Genomic DNA, 21,497 nt, shown 5'->3' with positions numbered 1-21,497 from the left:
GTACTGGAAAGAATTGCAGCTTATGGGACCTGCCTTGGGTGGGGAATGAGGGAATACTAGGATAATCATCCTTCCCCATACATCTACACTCCTGCCACAAGGGTCCCAAAGGCCCCCAGCTTGGTCCAGGAAATTATTTGTTCCCTAAGGACGCAGCTTCTCTTGCATCACTGAATTGGTGCACCTTGGAGCTCTCCTACCAGATCCCCTCCTGTTCATATATGGTCCTTGCCAATCAAAGTGTTTCTCTGGTGCCTGGGTTTTGGCTTGGGTGGGGAGGAGGAGGAGGAGGAGGAGGAGGAGGAGGAGGAGGAGGAGGCAGCAGCGAGACGTGGTGGCGGCAGCTAGGGAGCAGGGCCCTCAAGTAAGGTCTGTGACTGCAAGGCAGGGAGGGGCCTGACAGGGGAGGTGCTGGTGGCAGGAATGGCTCAGACTCCCTGCCCCCAGCACCCACCCCCTCTGTCAGCCTGGGACATTTCCAAGCTCACAACACCCATGGGAGCTCCATCGCTTACTGCAGGCTTGGTCCCACGCTGCTCCACCCAATCCCAGAAGCTGTGAAGCCATCCCAGAGAGGGGGGAAAAGGGCCAAAAATGCATCTTCACGGACTCACCGGGCAGCGAGGACTCACCCTGCAGCCGAACAGCCCCGGCTCCCTTCTGTCCTCCCCATCCCCGCTCGCCAAGGGGGTAAGAAAAGATCCTATTCTGCTTCTCCCAATTGGCTCGAGCGCTGCCGCTCTCAGCCCTTGGCTGATCGTCTGGGGGTGAGGTCAGGGCGGGCCAGAGCGGGGTGGGCAGTGCCACGCCGCGTAGTGCTGTGCCGTGCAGTGCACCTGTTGAGTCCGTGTGACTGATGCATTTCTGGCCCGGATCGTAACATGCACATGTAACACGCACAAGCCCACCAGGCCTGAGCTTGCTGGCTTCCCTCTCTTTGGTGTCTGTGCATCGTACATGTGTGACGAGAATCGGCGACGTTACCTGCTTGTGTCCTAGTGTCTCAGTGCATTTGGTTGTTGGGATAAACAAAAACCATAATAATTTTTTTCCTGATTGGATGATTCAAATATTTTTATTTCTTTTCCTTTTCTTCTCTTCCTTTTTCTTTCCTTTTTTTACGGGTTACAGGGTTGGGGCAGGTGGGAGGGTATTAGCAAGTGGCTTCCATTTTGAGTTATTGAATTTTTTTTTCCCTGCCTCCTTTCTCTCTTGCTTTTCCCCTTCCTTTCAAGCTTTTCCTTAGTGACATTGTGTTGGCTCATCCTTTCTTTCCTTTCCCTCTTGGTTGGGGTTTAGATTGCTTTCTCTACTTGGTTTTGGGTTCTGGCACTGTCCAGATTGACGTAGAGGTTGAGTGGCTTTGGGGGCCTATTTGTGTGGGCAGATGGTCACGCCTTCTCTCCATCTTCCCAGAACAACTTTATCAACCTCAGCTTCCTCCGCCTCTTCCGGGCTGCCCGCCTCATCAAGCTGCTTCGCCAGGGTTATACCATTCGCATCCTCCTCTGGACCTTTGTACAGTCCTTCAAGGTAAGGGATTGTGAGGACAAAGGGAGGGGTTGCCCCCAGGTCTGGCTTACACTGAGAAGGCCGGTACCAGTTACTCCCGTGAAAGAGGTAGAAGTAATGATGAGAAAATACCAAATATGAGGCTAGGTCTTTAGCAAAGCTCCAGCATTACTTCTGAAGACCCCCCTCAGGAGCACTGACAGTGATACTGAGTTAATTCAGCCAAGGATGTTTTGAGCCATTCCAGAGTCCAAACCTAGCAAGAGGCTCTCCTTTCCTCTGTTGCTTCTTCACTTTCTACCAGATCCTAACCTGCACTGTCCAAACCTAGAGACATTTGGTCTAAGCAAAGTACAGATTGAGATCATTCATGTAGAGAAGACTGCAGGGCTTCTTAAACTTTTCCCACTTGCGACCCTTCGGCGCTTTTTCGACTGTGGGTATGTGGCGTCTCGACCCACAGTTTAAGAAGGGAGGATGTGGGAAGATGTAGTTCTCAGTCAGGAAGGTATGGATCATCATAGGGGGAAGGAAACTAAAAGTCTTCACCTGACTTCTCTTTAGGCTCTCCCCTATGTCTGCCTTCTGATTGCCATGCTTTTCTTCATCTATGCCATCATAGGGATGCAGGTGAGTTGTGGGTAATTCTCTGCAAGAACCTCTGTTGACCCCGAAGTGGGGTATCCTTTCCTCCCTCCTCCTCTTAAAACTCCCCTTCTAGGGGAGTGGAATTTCCCATTTACTTCATGCAGAGTAAGGACAGCAAAATGCTAGATCTGGAAACTGGGGGATGAGCTGGAAGGGATCTACATGATAATCTAATTCGACTTCATCATAAATGAGAAGTCTGAGACCTAGAGAGGGGGTGGGGTTTGCCCGAGTCTCCTTTCCACTACACCACATTGTTTTTCTGGTAGCTCGGTGGCACACTGGATAGAGCTCTGGGCCTGGAGTCAGGAAGATTCATCTTCCTGAGTTCAAATGTGGCCTCAGACACTTACTAGTTGTGTGACCCTGGGCAAATCACTTAATCCTGTTTGCCTCAGTTTCCTCATCTGTAAAACAAGCTGGAGAAAGAAATTACAAACCACTCCAGGATCTTTGTCAAAAAAACCCCAAATTAGGGGGCAGCTAGGTGGCTCAGTGGATAGAGCACTGGCCCTGAAGTCAGAAGGACCTGAGTTCAAATCTGGCCTCAGACACGTGACACTTACTAGCTGTATGACCCTGGGCAAGTCACTTAACCCCAATTGCCTAAAAAGAAAAAAGAAAAAAAAGAAAACCCCCAAATAACATCATGAAGAGTCAGACATGACAGAAATGACAGCAACAGCAACAACAGCAACAAAAAATGTTGTCTTCCTAGTGATAGACCAGTGACCTGCAAGGTCATAGAGACTAGTAAAATGGAGTGTGCAGGCCTCGCACTCAGTCTCATGCAGCAGCTGGCTTCCCCTTGGTCAGATGTACCCAAATCTTATCTCATATCATTTTTACTCACACACATCATGTATGCTCTAGACAATGAACAGCTCCATGATTGACCATCTCCATGCCTTTGCAAAGGCTGTTCCCTACGCCTAGAATGCCCTCCCCACCCCCATACTTGCTGAACTTCCTGTCCCTCCTTTAAAGCACAAATCAAATGCTGCCTCCCTCATGAAGTCTTCCCTAATCCCCCCCAGTAGTCATCTGCCTCTTCATACCTCGCAAGGCTATGTGGCAGGAATGCTTGTCTTATCCATCTAAGAGGGCCTCCAGCTTAATGACCCCGTCCACTACATGATGTTGGTTGCATAGTGGCTCAGCTGACTGCCGGAAGAAGCACAGGGTTAATTCAGACAAATAAAAACTGAGTTCCAGGGGAAGAAATTGGAGGTAGTCTTGCTTGAGGTCAATTTTCCATTAATTCTAGCAGTTTCTTGGCTTAATCTTTATAATCTGTTGACTTACAATCACATCCACATCAGAGAAATGTAAAATCAGAGTATCATTCTTTTCAAAAATATTTCTGAAATAAGCATTTCTATAACACCAACAGACAATAGACAGGCATTTTTACAGATATTGTCTTACCGGAGTCTCACAACAACCTTGGGAGGTGAGTGGTGTTATTATCCCCATTTTACAGGTGAGAAAACTGAGGCAGACAGGCAAGTGACTTGCCCGAGGTCAGGCTCACACAGGTAGTCAGTGTCTGAGGTGAAATTTGAACCCAAGACTTCCTGATTCTAGGCCACTGCGCCACCAGCTGCCTCTAGTTGATTTCCTACTAACTTGGGATTCTTGACAGACTGTTTTCCTTAGTGGGTTATCGCAACAGGAAATCCTCCCAGATATCTATATTTCCCACGTTATCACTTATCTTCCATTTCATCTTTCCTGTCCTTTGTAGAATCGTATTTCATTTTGCACCTCCCTGAAGCGTTTATCTTGTGTTCATTGAAGTCTTATCCCCTCCCTGCCCCGCCTGAGTCTGTGAGCCCCACGAGAGCAAGGGCTGGCTCCAATCTAAGCTCCCGAGTACTGACCAGGACCCCAGGCTTGGGAGTAACAGAATCCTCTTCCCTGAGAATGCTTTGCCTCCCTTAGGTGTTTGGAAACATTGGCATCGATGTGGAAGAAGAAGACAATGATGATGATGATTTCCAAATCACGGAGCACAACAACTTCCGCACCTTCTTCCAGGCACTGATGCTCCTCTTCAGGTGAGATGGAGGTTCCAGGGAAGAAGCAGGAGGGACAGAGAGGTACAGGAACCCCGATACAGACCTCTTTGGTGGAGGAGAGCAGAGGCAGAGGAGAGGAGAAAAGACAGGGCCTCAAGTAAGGTTCCTTCATTCTTTGGTTCCTTAGCTCTGTACTTGAGCTGAGACCCGGCACTTTGGTCTGTGCCTGCCAAATACTGGACGTGGCTGTGAATACTAGAGTGGTGTTTTGGGAGTAGACACAAAAAGTGATATCAGGAGTCCTCTGTCCTCCTTTCCTACCCTAACTATGGGGAAGGCTGAAAGGCCGTGATTCAGGGCAAAGGGGCTGAAGTTCAAGGAAGGGGTTGGGCAGGTGTCTGGTGCTCCCTCAGCACAACAGGGTCTGACTTCTCTTCTGTCCCTAGGAGTGCCACAGGTGAAGCATGGCATAACATCATGCTGTCCTGCCTCAGTGGGAAACCCTGCGATAAGAACTCTGGCATCAGGGAGCCCGAGTGTGGAAATGAGTTTGCCTATTTTTATTTTGTATCTTTCATCTTCCTCTGTTCCTTTCTGGTGAGTCTGGAGAGGATCTCATTGGCCCTCACTCTTCTCTGGGGATGGGGGTGGATGGGAAGGGGGGGCACCATTTCTGTCCTGCTGCATTGTGGCTGGAGTATCCCTCATTCGTTCCATAAACATTGATTAATCAATGACCTCATGTAAGGCCCCATGCTTGGCAACATTCTAGGGTATGGACAGAGAAGGAAGACATGGTACCAGCCCCATGGGATTCATCATCGAGTAGGAGGGTAGTCTAAACAAAAATGACACCAATCTAAGGCAGTATAGGCTAACAACCAGAGGAATAGGCTTGCCATGGTTCCTTCAGAGATGTGGAGCTGCCTTAGAAGGCTGGGCCCACCCACTCATTTTCTGTGGAAGAGATCCTTGGGTAGCTTTCTCTGCCAGGGGGGAGATAGGGGCAGGGAGGGTTAGGTAGGAATTATCAAGAAATCTGTAGGAGGATGTGAATAAAGGAGAAGCTCAAGATGAAGGTAAGGGAAATGGGAATTTATAAGACAGATGGGGAGAAGAGTAGACGGAGACAGGGATCACTTTGGTCTTTTTGTTCTGGGCTCTCACTTAAAGCTGCTTCCTCTACCCTGGTCCACGGCAGATGCTGAACCTCTTTGTGGCTGTCATCATGGACAATTTTGAGTATCTCACCCGAGATTCTTCCATCCTGGGCCCCCACCACCTGGATGAGTATGTGCGTGTCTGGGCTGAATATGATCCTGCAGCTTGGTAAGAAGTTATCTGAACTCTTCTGGCCTCACCCCTAGCTCCCAGCCTCTATGGGCTCCACTGGCAAGGTTAAGAGCTGTGAGAAGGAAAGCTGGGCTCCACAGGCCTAAGCTTACTTCCAGGACCTCTGTCTCACCTCTTTAGGAGGAGAGAGGTGCTGGGTTGGCCACCACCTGATACTCCTATTAACATTCATTTTGGTGTAGGGACAAAGCAACAGCCCTGCGTGGTCAGACCGGTTAAAGGGAAGGTGGAAGGGCCCATAGGAGGAGGAGGAAGTGCCGACTTGTCCTGGGATCTGGACTGATCCTGACCCTGCACAAAATCTGAACTCTAGGCTAAAAGACCTTGTCAGACCTTTGATGTCAAGGGCCGAGGGCCCTTTGGCAGGATGTTGGGCTTCACATCTTGAAGACCCTAAGCTGACGCCCCTACCCCCTTTACTTTCTCCCTCCACTTCCTTGTACTACTAATATGGCAAGCCCCCCAGAAAACAAGCACCCCTCTCCTCCAGACCACCCTCCTCTATTTAACAAAACAGGGGTAAAGTACTGTACAATAGCCCCCAAATTCCCAACCCAATCATCATGCAAGGATTCCCACTCATCCCCCCTTGGGCCTTAAGCTCAAGGGCTGATGGTCCTTGAAAGACCCCACTGGGAGCCTCTCATGCCTGGCCCTTTGGAACCTTTTCATGTCTCATCCAGGAGAGCTAGACAGGGACAGGAAGAGGTGGATGTTCTGTTACTGCAGCCCCTGAGAAGCTATTTGACCCTAGGCAGGGACCTCCCGGGACCCTGGCCAGGCCTAGAGGAACCATTAGGGTCAATGGACTTAGATTTTTGCTGGTGATTAACTTTTACTCTTTTAACTTTAGGTCATTTCAGTTGAATTGCATCCAACTGCTTTTCTGATAACCATTAACCCCTTGCCTCTGCTGTCCTCACCCAGAGAGGCTATTCAGATTGTCTGCAGGCCCAGGAAGGGGTTGCCTTTCAAGCCCGACTGTGCTTTGTTGTTGTAACACCACCACCCTTTCCCAATTCATTCAGGGGATGGGTATGTGTTTGTGTGTGTGTGTGTGTGTGTGTGTGTGTGTGTGTGTGTATGCATGCATGCGTGCGCACACATAAGCACGCCAGTATAAACAGATTTGATTTTTAATCTAGAGACTTCAGGGAGCCCTTAGTCTGACCCCCTCGTTTTACAGATGAAGAATCTGAGGCCCAGAGACAGAGAAAAGGATCATCCCAAGATCCCTCAGCTAACAAGTAACAAAGGCAGGATGTGAACCCAGGGCTCTTTCCACAGCCCCACTCTGTCTACTTACCCCTGTGGGCCGGGGTATCAGAACTAGCTTTGGCTCGAGCACAGAGTTTGTCTCCAAGCAGATGACTGTCCCCTTAGGTTGGCTAATCAGTGTGCTTGCTTAGCCAGAAATGTAAAAATTAAGGGCGAGAAAGACTATTCTCATTGCCCCTCGTTCCTCACTCTCTTTGTGTGTGGTGACATTTCTCCAGTTTTACTCTGGTACTTTTACTCTGGTACAAATGTCTGGAGCCAGTGCTGGGAATTTCCAGCCCTGTTATTTATCTCTGTGGCTGTGATCCCATGACGTCTCTGTGTGATGCTGTGTGTCTGTATACATGTATATGTTGTATTTGACCCTTAGAATCTGCACTAACACCGATGTATTCTTCTTACAGCGGTCGGATTCATTATAAGGATATGTACAGTTTATTGCGTGTTATATCTCCCCCTCTCGGCTTAGGCAAGAAATGTCCTCATAGGGTTGCTTGCAAGGTTTGATTTCCACTAAAACCTGCTAGCATCAACGGAATGAATGTGGCTTTTGGTTCTTAATATATATATTTCATATATATATATATATATATACATCTTTCGATATATCTTGCATTTAATTAGTGACCTCTTAGCAAACAGAATGCCTAAGATAACGCAGTCACTTAGACTCAAAAAGCATGGAGCATATATCTCAAGTTACCCTCCACCATCTCTGCTTGCTGTTAGCTGAAGCTGGACATTCCAGGGTCTCAACTGCCCCCTCCCCAAACCAAAGTCGCATTAATATGGATTTCCATTTGGGGAGGAGTAAAACTGCATTGACGACTCCACCATTGACTCCACTCCCTTTCCCCTCAACTCCTGACGTGTCCTGCCCTCTTTCCCAGGTCCCTCCCTTTCCCAGTAAGATATCCCCTTCTAAGCTGTGGGACTTTGCCCAAGTTTAAAGAAAAAAAAAAGATTTCCAGGTTTCTGGTAGAGAGTTTCAAGGCCCTTCCTGCCAATCTGCCAATAAATCAAAGTCAGAAGCGAACATGACTTTTCTCTTTCTCTCTGACAACGAGCAGTAAAGTAATATTTTTTTATTACTTTTCTTCCATTTTTTCCCCTTTTCAATTTGTTTAAAAAATATATTTTCTTGTTCTCTGCATCTCTCTCTCTATTTTTTCCTGATTTTTTTGGCTCGTGTGGTTCTTCTCTCTGTGTTTTTTTTCCTCTCTCGGTTTTTTGGTTTTTTGTTTTTTGTTTTTTGTTTTTGTTTTCGGTTCTGGTTTTGTTGTTTTGGTGCTGCCAGGGGCCGCATGGCTTACCCGGACATGTATGAGATGCTCAGACACATGTCTCCGCCCCTGGGTTTGGGGAAGAAGTGTCCAGCCCGAGTTGCTTATAAGGTAGACTAAATCTGACACCCACCAAAGGAAAAAAAGGTCACTTTTCTTTTTTTAAATGCTGACAAAGACAACCTACCAGATCTCTTTTTCTATTGATACTTCCTTTTTTTTTTTCCTCGAGCAAAATAATTATCATCGTCATGATCTTCTTTAACCAATACAGTTGTGTCCATCCTCTTTGGTTAGTGTGTTGTGTTTCAGAGACTCCATTATGGCCAGTAGCATGGGGTGGGAGGGGCCCCTAGAGAATCAGCCCAAGTCCCTCAGAACCTCAATCACTGTCCTGAAGCAAACTCACCTTCAAAAAGCAAGTATCACCACCCCACCACTTCACACATGCATACACACACACACACATACATACATACATACATACATACATATGGTACATGCTGTACAGCCCTCAACCCTGGCCTGGGAAGTGGGGAAGGGCATAGAAAACCTGTGGCAAGATGGAGATATTGAACAGGACAGGACTATCTTGGCTCACCCCAGAGAGGTCCCCAAGAAGGTCTCCAATCCTCTGGAGCCATGCTTAGCTAAGGAAAGAAGGGAGATTTCCCATGATCATCTGAGCCCTCTTTCCCACTCTCCTATCCCCACACACACATCCACCCCGATACCCAGGGATGGCTTTACAGAGCCCCCTGGATGCCCGGCCCCCAATATTGGAATGTGCTTCTTTGTTGTTCCAGAGTAGACGGGCAAGCCGAAGCTGGGGTCCCAGGACAGGCTGGCTCCCTGACACTGTGGATATGCATGCTGCATCTCCCAGGAAGGGCCCAGGGTGGGGCAGGGGTAAGGGGTATGTGCATGATGGGGCCCTGTGCATGCTGAAGGGAGAAAAGAGTTCCCCCAGTCAGAGAGAGCCTGCAGCAGGAAGTTCCAGGCAGCCTTTGAGGCAGGACCTTTCTGAAGTTTCAGCTGGGCTTCTGAACTAAAGCCCATCCCCCTAACCTTCCCCCCTGCAAACCTCAAGTAAACCTTCTCTCCAGGCCCTGCATGACCCTGGGATTCCCATCTCTCCAAAGGACAGCTTTTTCAGATGAGCCACAGTAACTATCTAAAATTCTGGAACTTTAGAAAAAAGAAAGACAATCACCCCCTGACAAACGACCCTAATAGTCCTAACCTTGGTTGGCTCCCTTTCCCTTCCCTTCACAGTGTCCCTTCCACCCCCTTCTCTGTCAATGCAGTTCTAGCCTGTCTCATAGCTTCTCTCCCTTGCCCTCCTCATTCATCCTTCCTTCTCTTCGGGTCCTGATTCACCCTGACTTTGTCTTCTTCCATGTCACTCCCACGCCGCTTCATGGCAGCCAATGCCATCCGCCTTTGGGCGTTGGAGATGTTTGCCACTTTACATCATCCCCTTTGTGTCTCATCTCATTCTCCTCTCTTGCTCTTTCTCTACTTCTCCTGGTCCATGAACACATGCATGTTTGTTTTTGCCTCTGCCTCCGCATCTCTCCCTCTTTAAGCCTCCCACTCTTGCATTCTTCTCTTTGTCTCTCTCTCTTCCTCATAGTCTCTGTGACTCTCCCTCTCCTTCCTGGCTGGGTTCATGTCTCTGGATTTCCCATCCCTAATTCCTCATCTTCCTGTTTCTTGCTACCTGCTCCACTAAGGACAGTGGGCTCAATGTCTTAATCCCCTGGTGGGCCTCACACCCCAACACCATCTCCATGCCACTTACAGCCTGACCTGGCCATCCTTCCTGCCCACACCACCTAGCACCTTGGAATAGTGCCCTTACCTGGGACCTAGGGAGCAGACCCCACCCCTACTCCCACCCCCCACCACTGCACTGAGCCGAAATCTGGACCTGTCACTGAGTACTGATCTCTATGGGAGCTATGAATGAGTCTCGAGATTCCATGTGGATGCTTTCCTGTCTGTGACGCCTTGTCCATGGCTGCTGTGTGGTGCTTGGTGTTCCACGTTGCATGTCCTGCATGGCTCCACCTCCCTCCTCCCCAGGGCCAGTGGCCTGTATAATCAACCACCTGCCTGCCCACCCGCGTGCACACTGAGCATCTTCTCAGAGGGAATGTAGCGTGTGATGGTCTGGTCTGATCTTACACGGCCTGGCCCAAGCTGGAGGGTATTCCTACCCATCCCTTGGCCCATGTGCTCTGTGCTTTTGCCTCTGCCTATGCTGCCTGCATGTACTCCCCAAAAATGGGTCTGTGAGGCTTCCAGACATGTTATCTTTTTCTTTGGAGTTTGATCTGAACAGAGCCATCCAGGGAGAACTCTGTTGGGCCAAGGCATTGGAAGACCTGGGGGTAATGGTGCGGGGTGGGTACAAGGATTGCAGGGCACAGGTGCTGGATTCATGAGAATGATTACAGACAGAAGGCATTCCCTGCCTCGTGCAGAGGATGCAGAAGGCATTAGGGCTCAAGCAGCCATCACAAAGGAGAGATCTCTCCTCTTAGACAGAAGATAGGAGCCCAGGAGCTGGCCACTGCCTGGCTCTCCCTTCACCAGAAGAAATGGGGACTATGGGTAACCTCCAGATACCTGGCCAACCACAGAGTTCTTCCTGCTGCTCTTTGGTTTTTGAAATGCATTCTAAAGGGGGCTGAGGACATGGGGGACCACGAGAGGGCCACTGGGCTGATAGGTTCTATGTCAACTCTCTGCAGAGACTTCTGCGAATGGATTTGCCCGTTGCAGATGACAACACGGTTCATTTCAACTCTACTCTCATGGCCCTGATCCGGACAGCCCTAGACATTAAAATTGCCAAAGGTAAAAGAGGGGGTGAGAGAGATGGGAGGCATCAATGCTGATCCAGGGCCTTGGTCGTCTGAAAGGCAGGAGGGCTTGTGGGGAGATGTGCAATGGCTCCTCTGAGATCTGATGGGCCAGTCCTGACTGGGCCCACGTAAAGGGCTCATAGGTGTTGCTCTTCCTATGCCAGACTGAATAGAAGAAGCTCAACAGATCCTAGTCCATGTTCTGGCAGGATAGAGTGTCTCTACCCAAAGATTCCATTGACTACCTGAAAACCTCCTTCCCCAGGAGGGTAGCTGTGGATAAATGGGTTGGACAGGAGAAGGAAGAGAGACAGGAAGACTCATATCAGGGTCCCAAACACCCCAAACTCCTGGAAAAGAGAGCATTCAATCGAGTGTCTTTAGGGACCTCTCCTAGGGAACATCTTCTAAGCAATGGTGGAAATAATGAGGAAGTTAAGGATAAGCAGTTGGACCCCAGAGACCCATGTACTGCCCCTGACTCTGCAGGGTACATAGCAAGACCTTTGCTAGACTCTTTCATACTCTCCTTGGAGGGAAAAATCTAATGAGCCGACACTGGAATCCCTGCCTCTAGAGAAAATGTCTATCATCTTTGGAGTGCTGTGTGATGAAGTCTCGTCACTTCTGTGAAGACTTTCCCTTTGAGCCCACTGAGGTGGGTGGTTGTGATCATTTGTGCAAGACTTGGTCTGAAGCCAGAGTTAGCTGGGTAACTCACCTGGTTGGATCCCAGAGCTGTTTGTGCATGTCCAGCTGGGTGGCACCTGTTTGTCTCATCCTCTTCCATGGCCATACACTGCACCCATAACCCATAACCCCAGGCATCCATCCATCTGGCAAAGGTATGTCCATATGCCCAAGGTGATTAGCCAACAGTCTGGAAAGAGAGTGTAGATAGCTTAGTGCAATCAATACATCCCCACAGCTTAAGAGAAAGCACATCCCAAGCACTAAAGCGCAGAGGTTAGTTACAGGAAGAAAAGTGTTAGCCAACTTGGAAGATAAGGGCTTAAGTAAAAACAAGATTGTAGTGAATAATCTTTAACCTACCAGAAATGCTTTTAAGTATGTTAGGATAATAATAGTAACAGCTAGCATTTATATAATACCTTCTATGTACCAAGCACTCTGTTAAGCTTATTTGACCCTCGAAACAACCTTTTAAGGCAGGTACCGTTATTATCCCCATTTTATAGACAGACAGAGGTTAAGTGACTTGCCTAGGGCTACATAGCTTGTAAGTGTCTGACTAGGGATTTGAAATCAGGTTTTCCTGACTCCAGGCCTGGTGCTCAATCCACTGTACCTAGAAGCAATACACACACACACACACACACACACACACACACACATATATATATATATATGTATGTATGTATATGTATATATATTTACACACACACACATGAAAGTAATCAAATGTCAGTGGTAAAGTCAAAAGTTTGGTAGGAAGAGAAAGGAGAGAGAGTCAGTGATGGGACAGCTTAGGGGCATAGTATGGTTAAGAAAAAGGTGTTCCAGGTTCTGGAAGGCATAAGTATGCTTGTGAGAGGGAGCAGTATTTCTTTAAAAGATTATACTGCTCATACTTTTCATCTTCATTCACCACATATTTACTGCACACTTCCTGTGCTAAAGATGTAACACAGAGATAGATAAGAGGTGACCCTTGCTATCCAGGGGCTCACAGTCTAATTGGAGAATAAAGCAAGTGTCTATATACTGCTAATGCAAAGCAGTGAGTGGAATGCCCTAGGAAAGCCACAAAGGCCATGCTATAGGAGTCTGAACAAAAAGCCAGAGGACCCAACTCGTATGGTCAGATAAGTTTGAAGGAGGCACTGGGATGAGTCCTTGATGGATGACTTGAATCTTAACAGGTACAAAGTATATTTGGGGAATATCCTTCCTGGATGGAGTAAGAAGTCCCATTGATCTGGTATCTGAAAATTTACAGAGCACTTTTTTTTCACAATAAACAATGTAGTGAAGTAGGTGGTGCAAAGATGATGATCCTAAGTTTACAGATGAGGAAACTGAGGCAGACAGAGGTGAAGTGGCTTGCCCACAGTCACACAGCTAGTAAGTGTCCAAGCCTGGATTCAAACCTAGAGGCCTTAACTCCTAGCTCAGCACTCTTTCAGATATGCCTGACATATAGGTAGAAATGTAGACTGGAGCAGATTGTGTAACACCTTGAGTTTAGGCTTTATTTTGTGGACCCTGAGGAGCTGCTAAATGGTGCTGAGCAAGATAGGTCTAATCAGAGCTGTGACTTAGGAGAAGTCAAAGGTAGCTCAGAGAGGTTGGAGGAGCCCAGGATGGGACAGAATAATAGAAGCCCAGGTAGGAAAGAAGTGTAAGGAGTGGCGGGAGTGGGTGAGTGGGCTGGGGGGTGGCAGGGTGAGGGAGGCAACAGTGGTAGTTGCTACAGAGAATGAGGATGGGTTTGGCAATGAAGAAGCTTTTGGGCACCTTGGGGAGAATGGTTTGGCAAGGGCAGTAAGCATAGAAGCCAGGGTTAACAAGCAGGTGATGAAGGAAGCGGAGATGACTCTTGAGAAGTCTGGTGGTAAAAGGGAAGAGAAGTTAGAAGGGTTAGCTCACAGAAGTAGCAGAATAGAGGAAAAGATTGGATTGGGTTGTTTGTTTTTTAGGATTTGGGAGAGTTGAGCATGGTGTAGATGGAGAAGAAGGAAACAGTAAAGAAGGAGAGGCTGAAAAATATCAGAGAGAGAGAGATGACAATTGGCAAAGAAAGACTTTGAATAATACTGACTAGCATTTATATAGCACAGATATCTCATTTTATCCTCACAATAAACCATGGAGGTAAGTGCTGTTATTATCTTCATTTTACAGATGTGGAAACTGAGGCAGGGGTTGTGACTTGCCATGAGTCACACAACTAGTACAAGGCCAGAGACAGGATTTGAACTCAGGTCTTCCTGATTCCAGGTTCTCTGTATGATCCACTGCACCCACCTAGCTGCTTCTGAAGGAAACAGAAAGTGGAAGCAACAGCCAAAAAAGTTGGTGGAGGGCTTTGTCTTGGCAAAGATGAAGCTCCTCTTATCCATGGAGGCCCAGGAGAAAGAGGAGAAGATGCATGATGATGAAGAGAGACTTGGGAGAGTGGGGGAAGATGGAAGTATAGAGAACTCAAGTCAGCTTCCATATTAAACAATTAAGAGTCCAGGTCAGCTGGAAAGGAATCAAGTTTGGAAGCTGAAGAAAGGAAAAAGGTGAGGGCAACTCTCATAGGGGATAAGACAGAAATTTGACCAAAGACAAATAAAAGGACAGTCCAGCTACCATTAGAGAACATGAATCTAGTGAACCCAAGCAACTATCTTGCAATTTGTGAGCAGCTTAGGAGCAGAAAAAACAAACAGAAGATGTTCCTCAGAATTGGGAACTAGCAAGGCAGATACAGTGGAATGTCACTAATGGAACTGGCCACAAGGTCCAAGCTGGGGAACAAACAAAGTGAAAGACAATGGGGGCTGGAAGGAGGGGAGAATGTGGAAGGAGAATGAGAAAGTAGAACTTTAAAAGAGCAGCTCCCTGAGTCTCCAAAGTCAGAGGATATCTTGGGGGCCCCACTCCTGGATCACTGCTTTGCTGTGGTGGAAGGGCTGGAGTGGCTCAATGAAACCATGAGCTATGCTATGCTGGGTTACCCAAGATGGACAGCTCATAGTGGGGAGTTCTGACAAAAGGGGATCCACTGGAAAAGGAAATGGCAGACCTCTCCAGTATCTTTGCCAAGAAAACCCCATGGATAGTATTAAAATGATAATGGATATGGCATGAAAAGATGACCCCCTCAGGTTGGAAGGTGGCCAACACGCTACTGGAGAAGAGTGGAGGACAAGTACAAGCAGCTCTAGTACCAGTGAAGGGGCTGGGCCAAAGCTGAAAAGAAGCTCAGCTGCAGATGTGTCTGATGACTAAAGGAAAGCCCAATGCTGTAAAAATCAATAGTGCATAGAGACCTGGAATGTAAGATCTATGAACCAAGGTAAGCTGGATGTGGTCAAACAGGAGGTGGAAAGATTAAACATCGACATCTTAGGTGTCAGTGAACTTACATGGATGGGAATAGGTGAATTTAATTCAGGTGATCACTACATATATTACTGTGGGCAAGAATCCCTTAGAAGAAATGGAATAGCCCTCATAGTCAATAAAAGGGTGAGAAAACAATACTGGGGTATAATCTCAAAAATGACAGAATTATATCTGAATCCAAGGCAAACCATTCAATATCAGAATAATACAACTCTATGCTCCAACCAGTGATGCCAGAGAGGCCAAAGTTGATCAGTTCTATGAAAACTTACATCTTCTAGAAATAACACTAAGAAAAAAATGTCATATTCATCATAGGGTATTAGAATGCTAAAGTAGAAAATCAAAAGATAATTGAAATAACAGACAAGTTTGGCCTTGGAGTATAAAATTAAGCAGGGCAGGGACCAGGCTCTTTTTCAACAACCCAAAAGGCACACGGACATCATCGGATGGTCAATATTGAAATCAGATTGACTATATACTTTACAGTCAAAGGTGGAGAAGGTATATTCAGTCAGTTAAAACAAGATCTGGAGCTGACTATGGCTCAAACCATGAGCTTCTTATTAAAAAATTCAGATTTAAATTGAAGAAAGTAAGGAAAATCATCAGACCATACAGGTATGACCTAAATAACATCCTTTATGAACATGAGTGATGAACATATTTAAGTCATTAGTTGTGGTAGATAGAGGGCTTAAAGAACTATGGACAGAGGTTCACAATATTGTACAGGAGACAGCAACAAAAAACATTCCAAAGAAAAAGAAGAGCAAGAAAGCAAAGTGGCTTTCCAATGAGGCTTTGCAAATAGCTAAGGAAAGAAGGACAGCAAAAAGTAAAGCAGAAAGGGAAAGATATATCCAACTGAATGGAGAATTCCAGAGACTAGCAAGGAGAGATAAGGTTTTCTTAATTGAGTAATGCAAAGAAATAGAAGAAAACAATAGAAATGAGAAAGACAAGAGATTTCTTCAAGAAAATGAGATATCAAAGGAACATTTCATGCAAAAATGGGCATGATAAAAGATAAAATTGGTAGAGACTCAACAGAAGTAGAAGAGATTAAGAAGAGGTGGCAAGAATATACAGAAGAATTATACAAGAAAGATCTTAACATAAATGATAACCACTATGGTATAGGTACTGACCTAGAGCCAGACATCCTGGAGAATGAAGTCAAGTGGGTCTTCGGAAGCATTGCTAATAAGAAGGCTAGTGGAGGTGACAGAATTCCAGCTGAGCTACTTTGAACCCTAAAAGATGATGTTATTAAAGTGCTGCACTCAATATGCCAGCAAATTTGGAAAATTCAGCAGTGGCCACTGAATTGGAAAAGATCAGTTTATGTCCCAATCCTAAAGAAGGGCAATGCCAAGGAATGTTCAAATTACCAAACAATTATGACCATTTCACATGCCAGCAAAGTTATGCCTAAGATTCTGAAAGCTAGGCTTCAGCAATATATGAACCAAGAATTACCAGAAGAACTGGCTGGTTTTTTAAGAGGCAAAGGAGCTAGAGACCAAATTGCCAACATTTGCTGGATTATGGAGAAAGTAAGGGAGTTCCAAAAAAAAATCTACTCTGCTTCATAGACTACACTAAAGCCTTTGACTGTGTGGATCACAACAAAATGTGGCAAGTTCTCAAAGAGAAGGGAGTACTAGATCATCTTACTTGTCTCTTCAAGAACCTGTATGTGAGCCAAGAAGCAACAGTTAGAACCAAAGTGGAACAACTGATTGGTTTAAGATTGGAAAAGGAGTACAGCAAGGCTGAGTATTGTCACATTATTTATTTAACTTTTATGCAGAATACATCATATGAAATGCCAGACTGGGCAAATCAAAAGCCAGAATTAAGGTTGACAGGAGAAATATCAACAATCTCAGATATGCTGATGATGCCACTCTAATGGCAGAAAATAAAGAAGAATTAAGAAGTTTCTTGATGAGAATGAAAGAGGAGAGTGCAAAAGCTAGCAGCTTAACATAAAAAAACTCTATAAAATCTTGGCCATTGATCCCATCACTTCCTGGAAAATAGAGAAAGAAGAAATAGAAGCAGTGTCAGATTTTATATTCTTGGACTCAAAGACCATAGCAGATGGCAACTGTAGCCATGATATTAAAAAACGCTTGCTCCTTAGAAGGAAAGTTATGGCAAATTTGGGCAGTATACTAAAAAGCAGAGATACCAGTTTGCCAACAAAAGTCTGTATCATCAAAGCTATGGTTTTTCCACTAGCAACATATGCTGTGAAAATTGGACTACAAGGAAAACTAACACTTTTGAACTGTGGTGCTGAAGAAGACTCCTTAGAGTCTGTTGGACAGTGAGGAGATCAAATCAGTCAATACTAAAAGAAATTAATTCAGGTGATTCACTAGAAGGACTAATACTAAAACTGAAGCTTAAATACTTTGGCCACATAATGAGAAGACACTGGAATGTGTCTTTGGCCACATGAGGACTCACTGGAAAAGACCCTGATGTTGGGAAAGATTGAAGGCAAAAGGAAAAGGGGATGGCAGAGGATGAGATGGGTAGATAGTGTCATGGAAGCAATGAACATGAGCTTGGACAGACTTCAGGAGATAGTGGAGGACAGAAAGGACAGCAAGGCCTGGTGTGCTATGGTCCATGGGTCATAAAGAGTCAGACATGACTGAATGACTGAACTACAACAATCTCAGAGGCCACCAGCTAGTTCAACCTATACCTGACCAAGAATGCCCTCTACAGCCATACAGACACAACATGGTATAATAGAGAGAATGCTGGACTTGGGGATAGTAGGGACCTGGGTTTGAATCCCAACTACACTTAGTAGGTGTGTGACTATAGGTCAGTCACAACCTCTCTGAGCCTCTTTCTTTATCTACAAAATGGGGATTGTAATACCTGTGCCTACCTCATGGGGTCATCGTAATTATCAAATGAGATCATGTATATACAGTGCTTCACAAATCTCAAAATGCTATATGAGACCAGCTATTATTATTATTTCTAAGTGGCTGCCCAGACACCCCTACCTCCAGAGCCAATCAATCCTATTTCTAGATTGCTCTAATTATTAGGAAGTTGTTTTTCATATTGTATAAACTTGCTTTTCTATCTATTCCTCCTGTTGCTCTGAGTTCTCTCCTCTAGGGCCAAACAAAACAAATCTAGTCCCTCTTCCTCATGACATCACTTCACATCTCTGAAGACAGTGCCAAGTCTTCTGCGAGCTAAACATCCCGAGTGCATTCAACTGATCCTCACATGTGATATTATCCTGAGGTTCCCCATCATCTTGTCTGCCTTCCTCTGAATGCTCTCCAGTTTATCAATGACCTTCCTAACTGAACACAGCACTCCAAATGTTGACTGCTTAAGGCAGACAGAGCCATAAATAGGAATTTATGTGCAAAGGAGATACAACGGGACACAGGGACCAGGAGCTTACCTAGGGTGTAATTTCCAGGAGGAAGAAGCATTAGTTTTTGGGGGTGCCATATTGAATTGCTTCTCTTAGTCACCTAAAATGGCATTAGTAGCTGATACCATAGCACATCTGACTAGTCATTCTGCTACATTTTCAAGATCTCTAAGGAAGGATAATTCACTGCCTCTCAAGGCACCCCCATTTCACTTTGGAGAGCTCTAATAGTTAGCAAGTTTTCCTGACATACAAGCCTAAGCTAGTCTCCTTGCCACTTCTTCCCTTTGCTCCTGGTTGGACCCTCTGCAGTCAAACAGAAGAAGTCTAATCCTTTCTCCATAAGACAAACTCTTCAAATACTTAAAGAGAGCTCATGTTACCCCCGAGTTTTCTTCTCTCCAGACTAAAAACTCCCAGTTCCTTCAAATGATTCTCATATGACATGAGCTTAAGGCCCTTCATCATACTTGTTGGACATTCTCCAGCTTATCAGTGTCTTTCTTAAACAGTCTGTGCTCTGAATTCAACACAGTACTACAAATGAGGCCTGAGGAAGGCAGAATACAAGGGGATTTTCACCTCCCTATTCCTGGAATTTATGCCCCTCTTAATTGAGCCCAAGACTGAATTAGCTTTTTTTGGGGGGGAGGGGTCTGCTATATCACCCTGCTTACTATCTTGAGCTTATAGTCCTGAAATTTCCAGATCCTTTTCAGAATAACTGCTTTTTAACCACACTTCTCAAATCATACTTGTAATTTTTTTTTGCCCAATGTAAGACTTTTCATTTATCCGTACTGAATTTCATCTTATTAAATTTTGCCCAATGTTCTGCCCTTTCAAGGTCCTTTTGGACCTGACTCTATCTCATTATGTGGCCAAAATATTTAAGCTTCAGTTTTAGTATTAGTCCTTCTAGTGAATAGCCTGAGTTATAGCCTTTCCTTCATGGTGTGTTGGCTAGTCCTCCCAGCTTCGTGTTATTTGAGAATATGATGAGTATATCTATGCCTTTATCCAAATCATTCACAAAAATGTTAAAGAGCACATAGTGAAGCATAGATCTCTGGAGACTTTCATGTTGATGTCAAACCATTAACACAAACTCTTTGAGTCTGGCAACTTATCCTATTCAGAATCCATCTGATTATATCAGCATCATGGGTCATATCTTTTCATCTTTTCCATAAGGTGGAGATACTCTAGCAAAAAAGGTAAATCATGTCCACAGAATTCCCTTCATCTACTGGTTTAGTAATCCTGTCAAAAAATGGAAATGATGTTAGTCTGGCATGACCTATGCTTAATGAAGCAATAGTGGCTCCATTCTCTTCCCTATCACTACTTCCCTATCTAGGCTCACCAATCATCTCTTTAGTGATCCATTCTAGACTTTTCCCAGGAATCCAAGTCAAGCTCACTGACCTATATGTTACAGACTCTGTTTTCATCCCACTCTTTGAAAATCAGGACAACATTCACCCTTCACTGATCCTAAGGTACAACTTTCATTTTCCATGTTTGCTCGAATATTAGTATCACAACTGCCAGTTCTTTCAGGACCCTTGCTTGTAGTTCATCTGGGTGAAGTGCCTTGAATTCATAAGGGAGCAGTGAGGCACCCTTACTAGCTCCTCTCTTAGGTACTGACTTCTTGTTAGTCATTTTTGTTTTGTCATTTCCAGTGTAAAGGTCATCTCTTCTTTGCAAAGAAAACAAAATATGAATGAGCAGTTGCTGCCTTCTCCCTATGGTCAGTTATCATCATCTCATTCTCCTCCAGCAAATGTCCTATCCCTTCTTTGTACCTTTTTCTCCCAACATAACTAAAACATACCTTTTTATTGGCCTTAGGTTCCCTTTCCAGCCTCACCTCATTCTGAGGTTTAGCATTCCAGACATTTTTATAGGACCATGCTACATTCTCATGTTCACTCTCTGTTACCTGGCTTTGCTTTCATCTTCTGTACTTAAAAAAAAACCCAAAATCAAAAAAAAACAGCTAAGTTGGTTGGTGAGTTCCCTGTCCATCTACATTGGTCTCTTAAGAACACACATATTTTATTCCTCATTGGAATTGCTTCTCTGTGACTTCAGGATATTACTTGAACATCATTCATCCCTCTGGAGCTGATTTCCTAAAGGCATACATAGATGGTATGCTTAAAAAATTTGCATCTCAGGGGCAGCTAGGTGGCACAGTGGATAGAGCACCAGCTCTGAAGTCAGGAGGACCTGAGTTCAAATCTGACACATACTAGCTGTGTGACCTTGGGAAAGTCACTTAACCCCGATTGCCTCACCAAAAAAAAAAGAAAAAAAAATTTGCATCTGGCACCAAGTTGGAAGTGAGAGCTAAAATGTTGGATGGCAAGGTCAAGTTCCAAAAAGATCTAGAGAGACTATGAGGATAATGGGTCAAATCTATTTAAATGAAATTTAATAGACATAAAGGTAAAGTAATACATCTGATCACAAACCACCTGTGTGACTCTAGGCAAGTCACTTAACCCTGTTTGCCCCAGTTTCCTCTTCTATAAAATGAACTGGAGAAGGAATTGGCAAACCACTCCAGTATCTCTGCCAAGAAAGCCCTAACTGGGATCACAAAAAGTGAAAAATGACTGAACAACAACACCATATCTAGGATCAAACAATCAACTTCAATAAATGCAAAATATGGAAAGCGTGGCTAGACAACAGTTCACATAAAAAGGTCTTAAGAGTTTTAATGTACTGAAATGAAAATTCAGTAAATTAGCAATTCAATATGGCACCCAAAAAACTAATGCTATCTTAGGCTACTCAGAGAAGCACAGTGTTCAGAACAAGGGAGGAGATAATCTTATTTTTTCTGCCTTCAGAGTCATAGCTAGGTGACAAAACTTACAGGGTGGCTACAGTGCCACCTGGCAGACTACCTCTCTACTAAATAATCTGCAGTCTGGCTTCCAACTTCATCATTCAACTCAAGCTTCCCTCTCCAGAGTTACTGATAATCTTTTAACTGTCAAACCTA

At 45.2% G+C, this 21,497-nt stretch overlaps 1 protein-coding gene across 1 annotated transcript in view; it reads left to right on the top strand.

The window, feature by feature from the left end:
* CACNA1A (calcium voltage-gated channel subunit alpha1 A) overlaps positions 1–21,497 on the top strand; it is a 134,721-nt gene that overhangs the window by 88,944 nt on the left and 24,280 nt on the right. Inside the window, exons 32-38 of the mRNA XM_027851278.1 lie at positions 1,417–1,533; positions 2,077–2,142; positions 4,105–4,220; positions 4,628–4,778; positions 5,383–5,510; positions 8,110–8,206; positions 10,855–10,960. Coding sequence (XP_027707079.1) covers positions 1,417–1,533; positions 2,077–2,142; positions 4,105–4,220; positions 4,628–4,778; positions 5,383–5,510; positions 8,110–8,206; positions 10,855–10,960 — 781 coding nt within the window. The remainder of the gene's footprint in view (positions 1–1,416; positions 1,534–2,076; positions 2,143–4,104; positions 4,221–4,627; positions 4,779–5,382; positions 5,511–8,109; positions 8,207–10,854; positions 10,961–21,497) is intronic.

Source organism: Vombatus ursinus, unplaced genomic scaffold, assembly GCF_900497805.2.
Source record: "Vombatus ursinus unplaced genomic scaffold, bare-nosed wombat genome assembly UNPS02009173.1, whole genome shotgun sequence".
NCBI lineage: Eukaryota > Metazoa > Chordata > Mammalia > Diprotodontia > Vombatidae > Vombatus > Vombatus ursinus.
The sequence above is the reverse complement of the archived record's forward strand: the minus strand, read 5'-3'. Positions and strand labels throughout refer to the sequence as shown.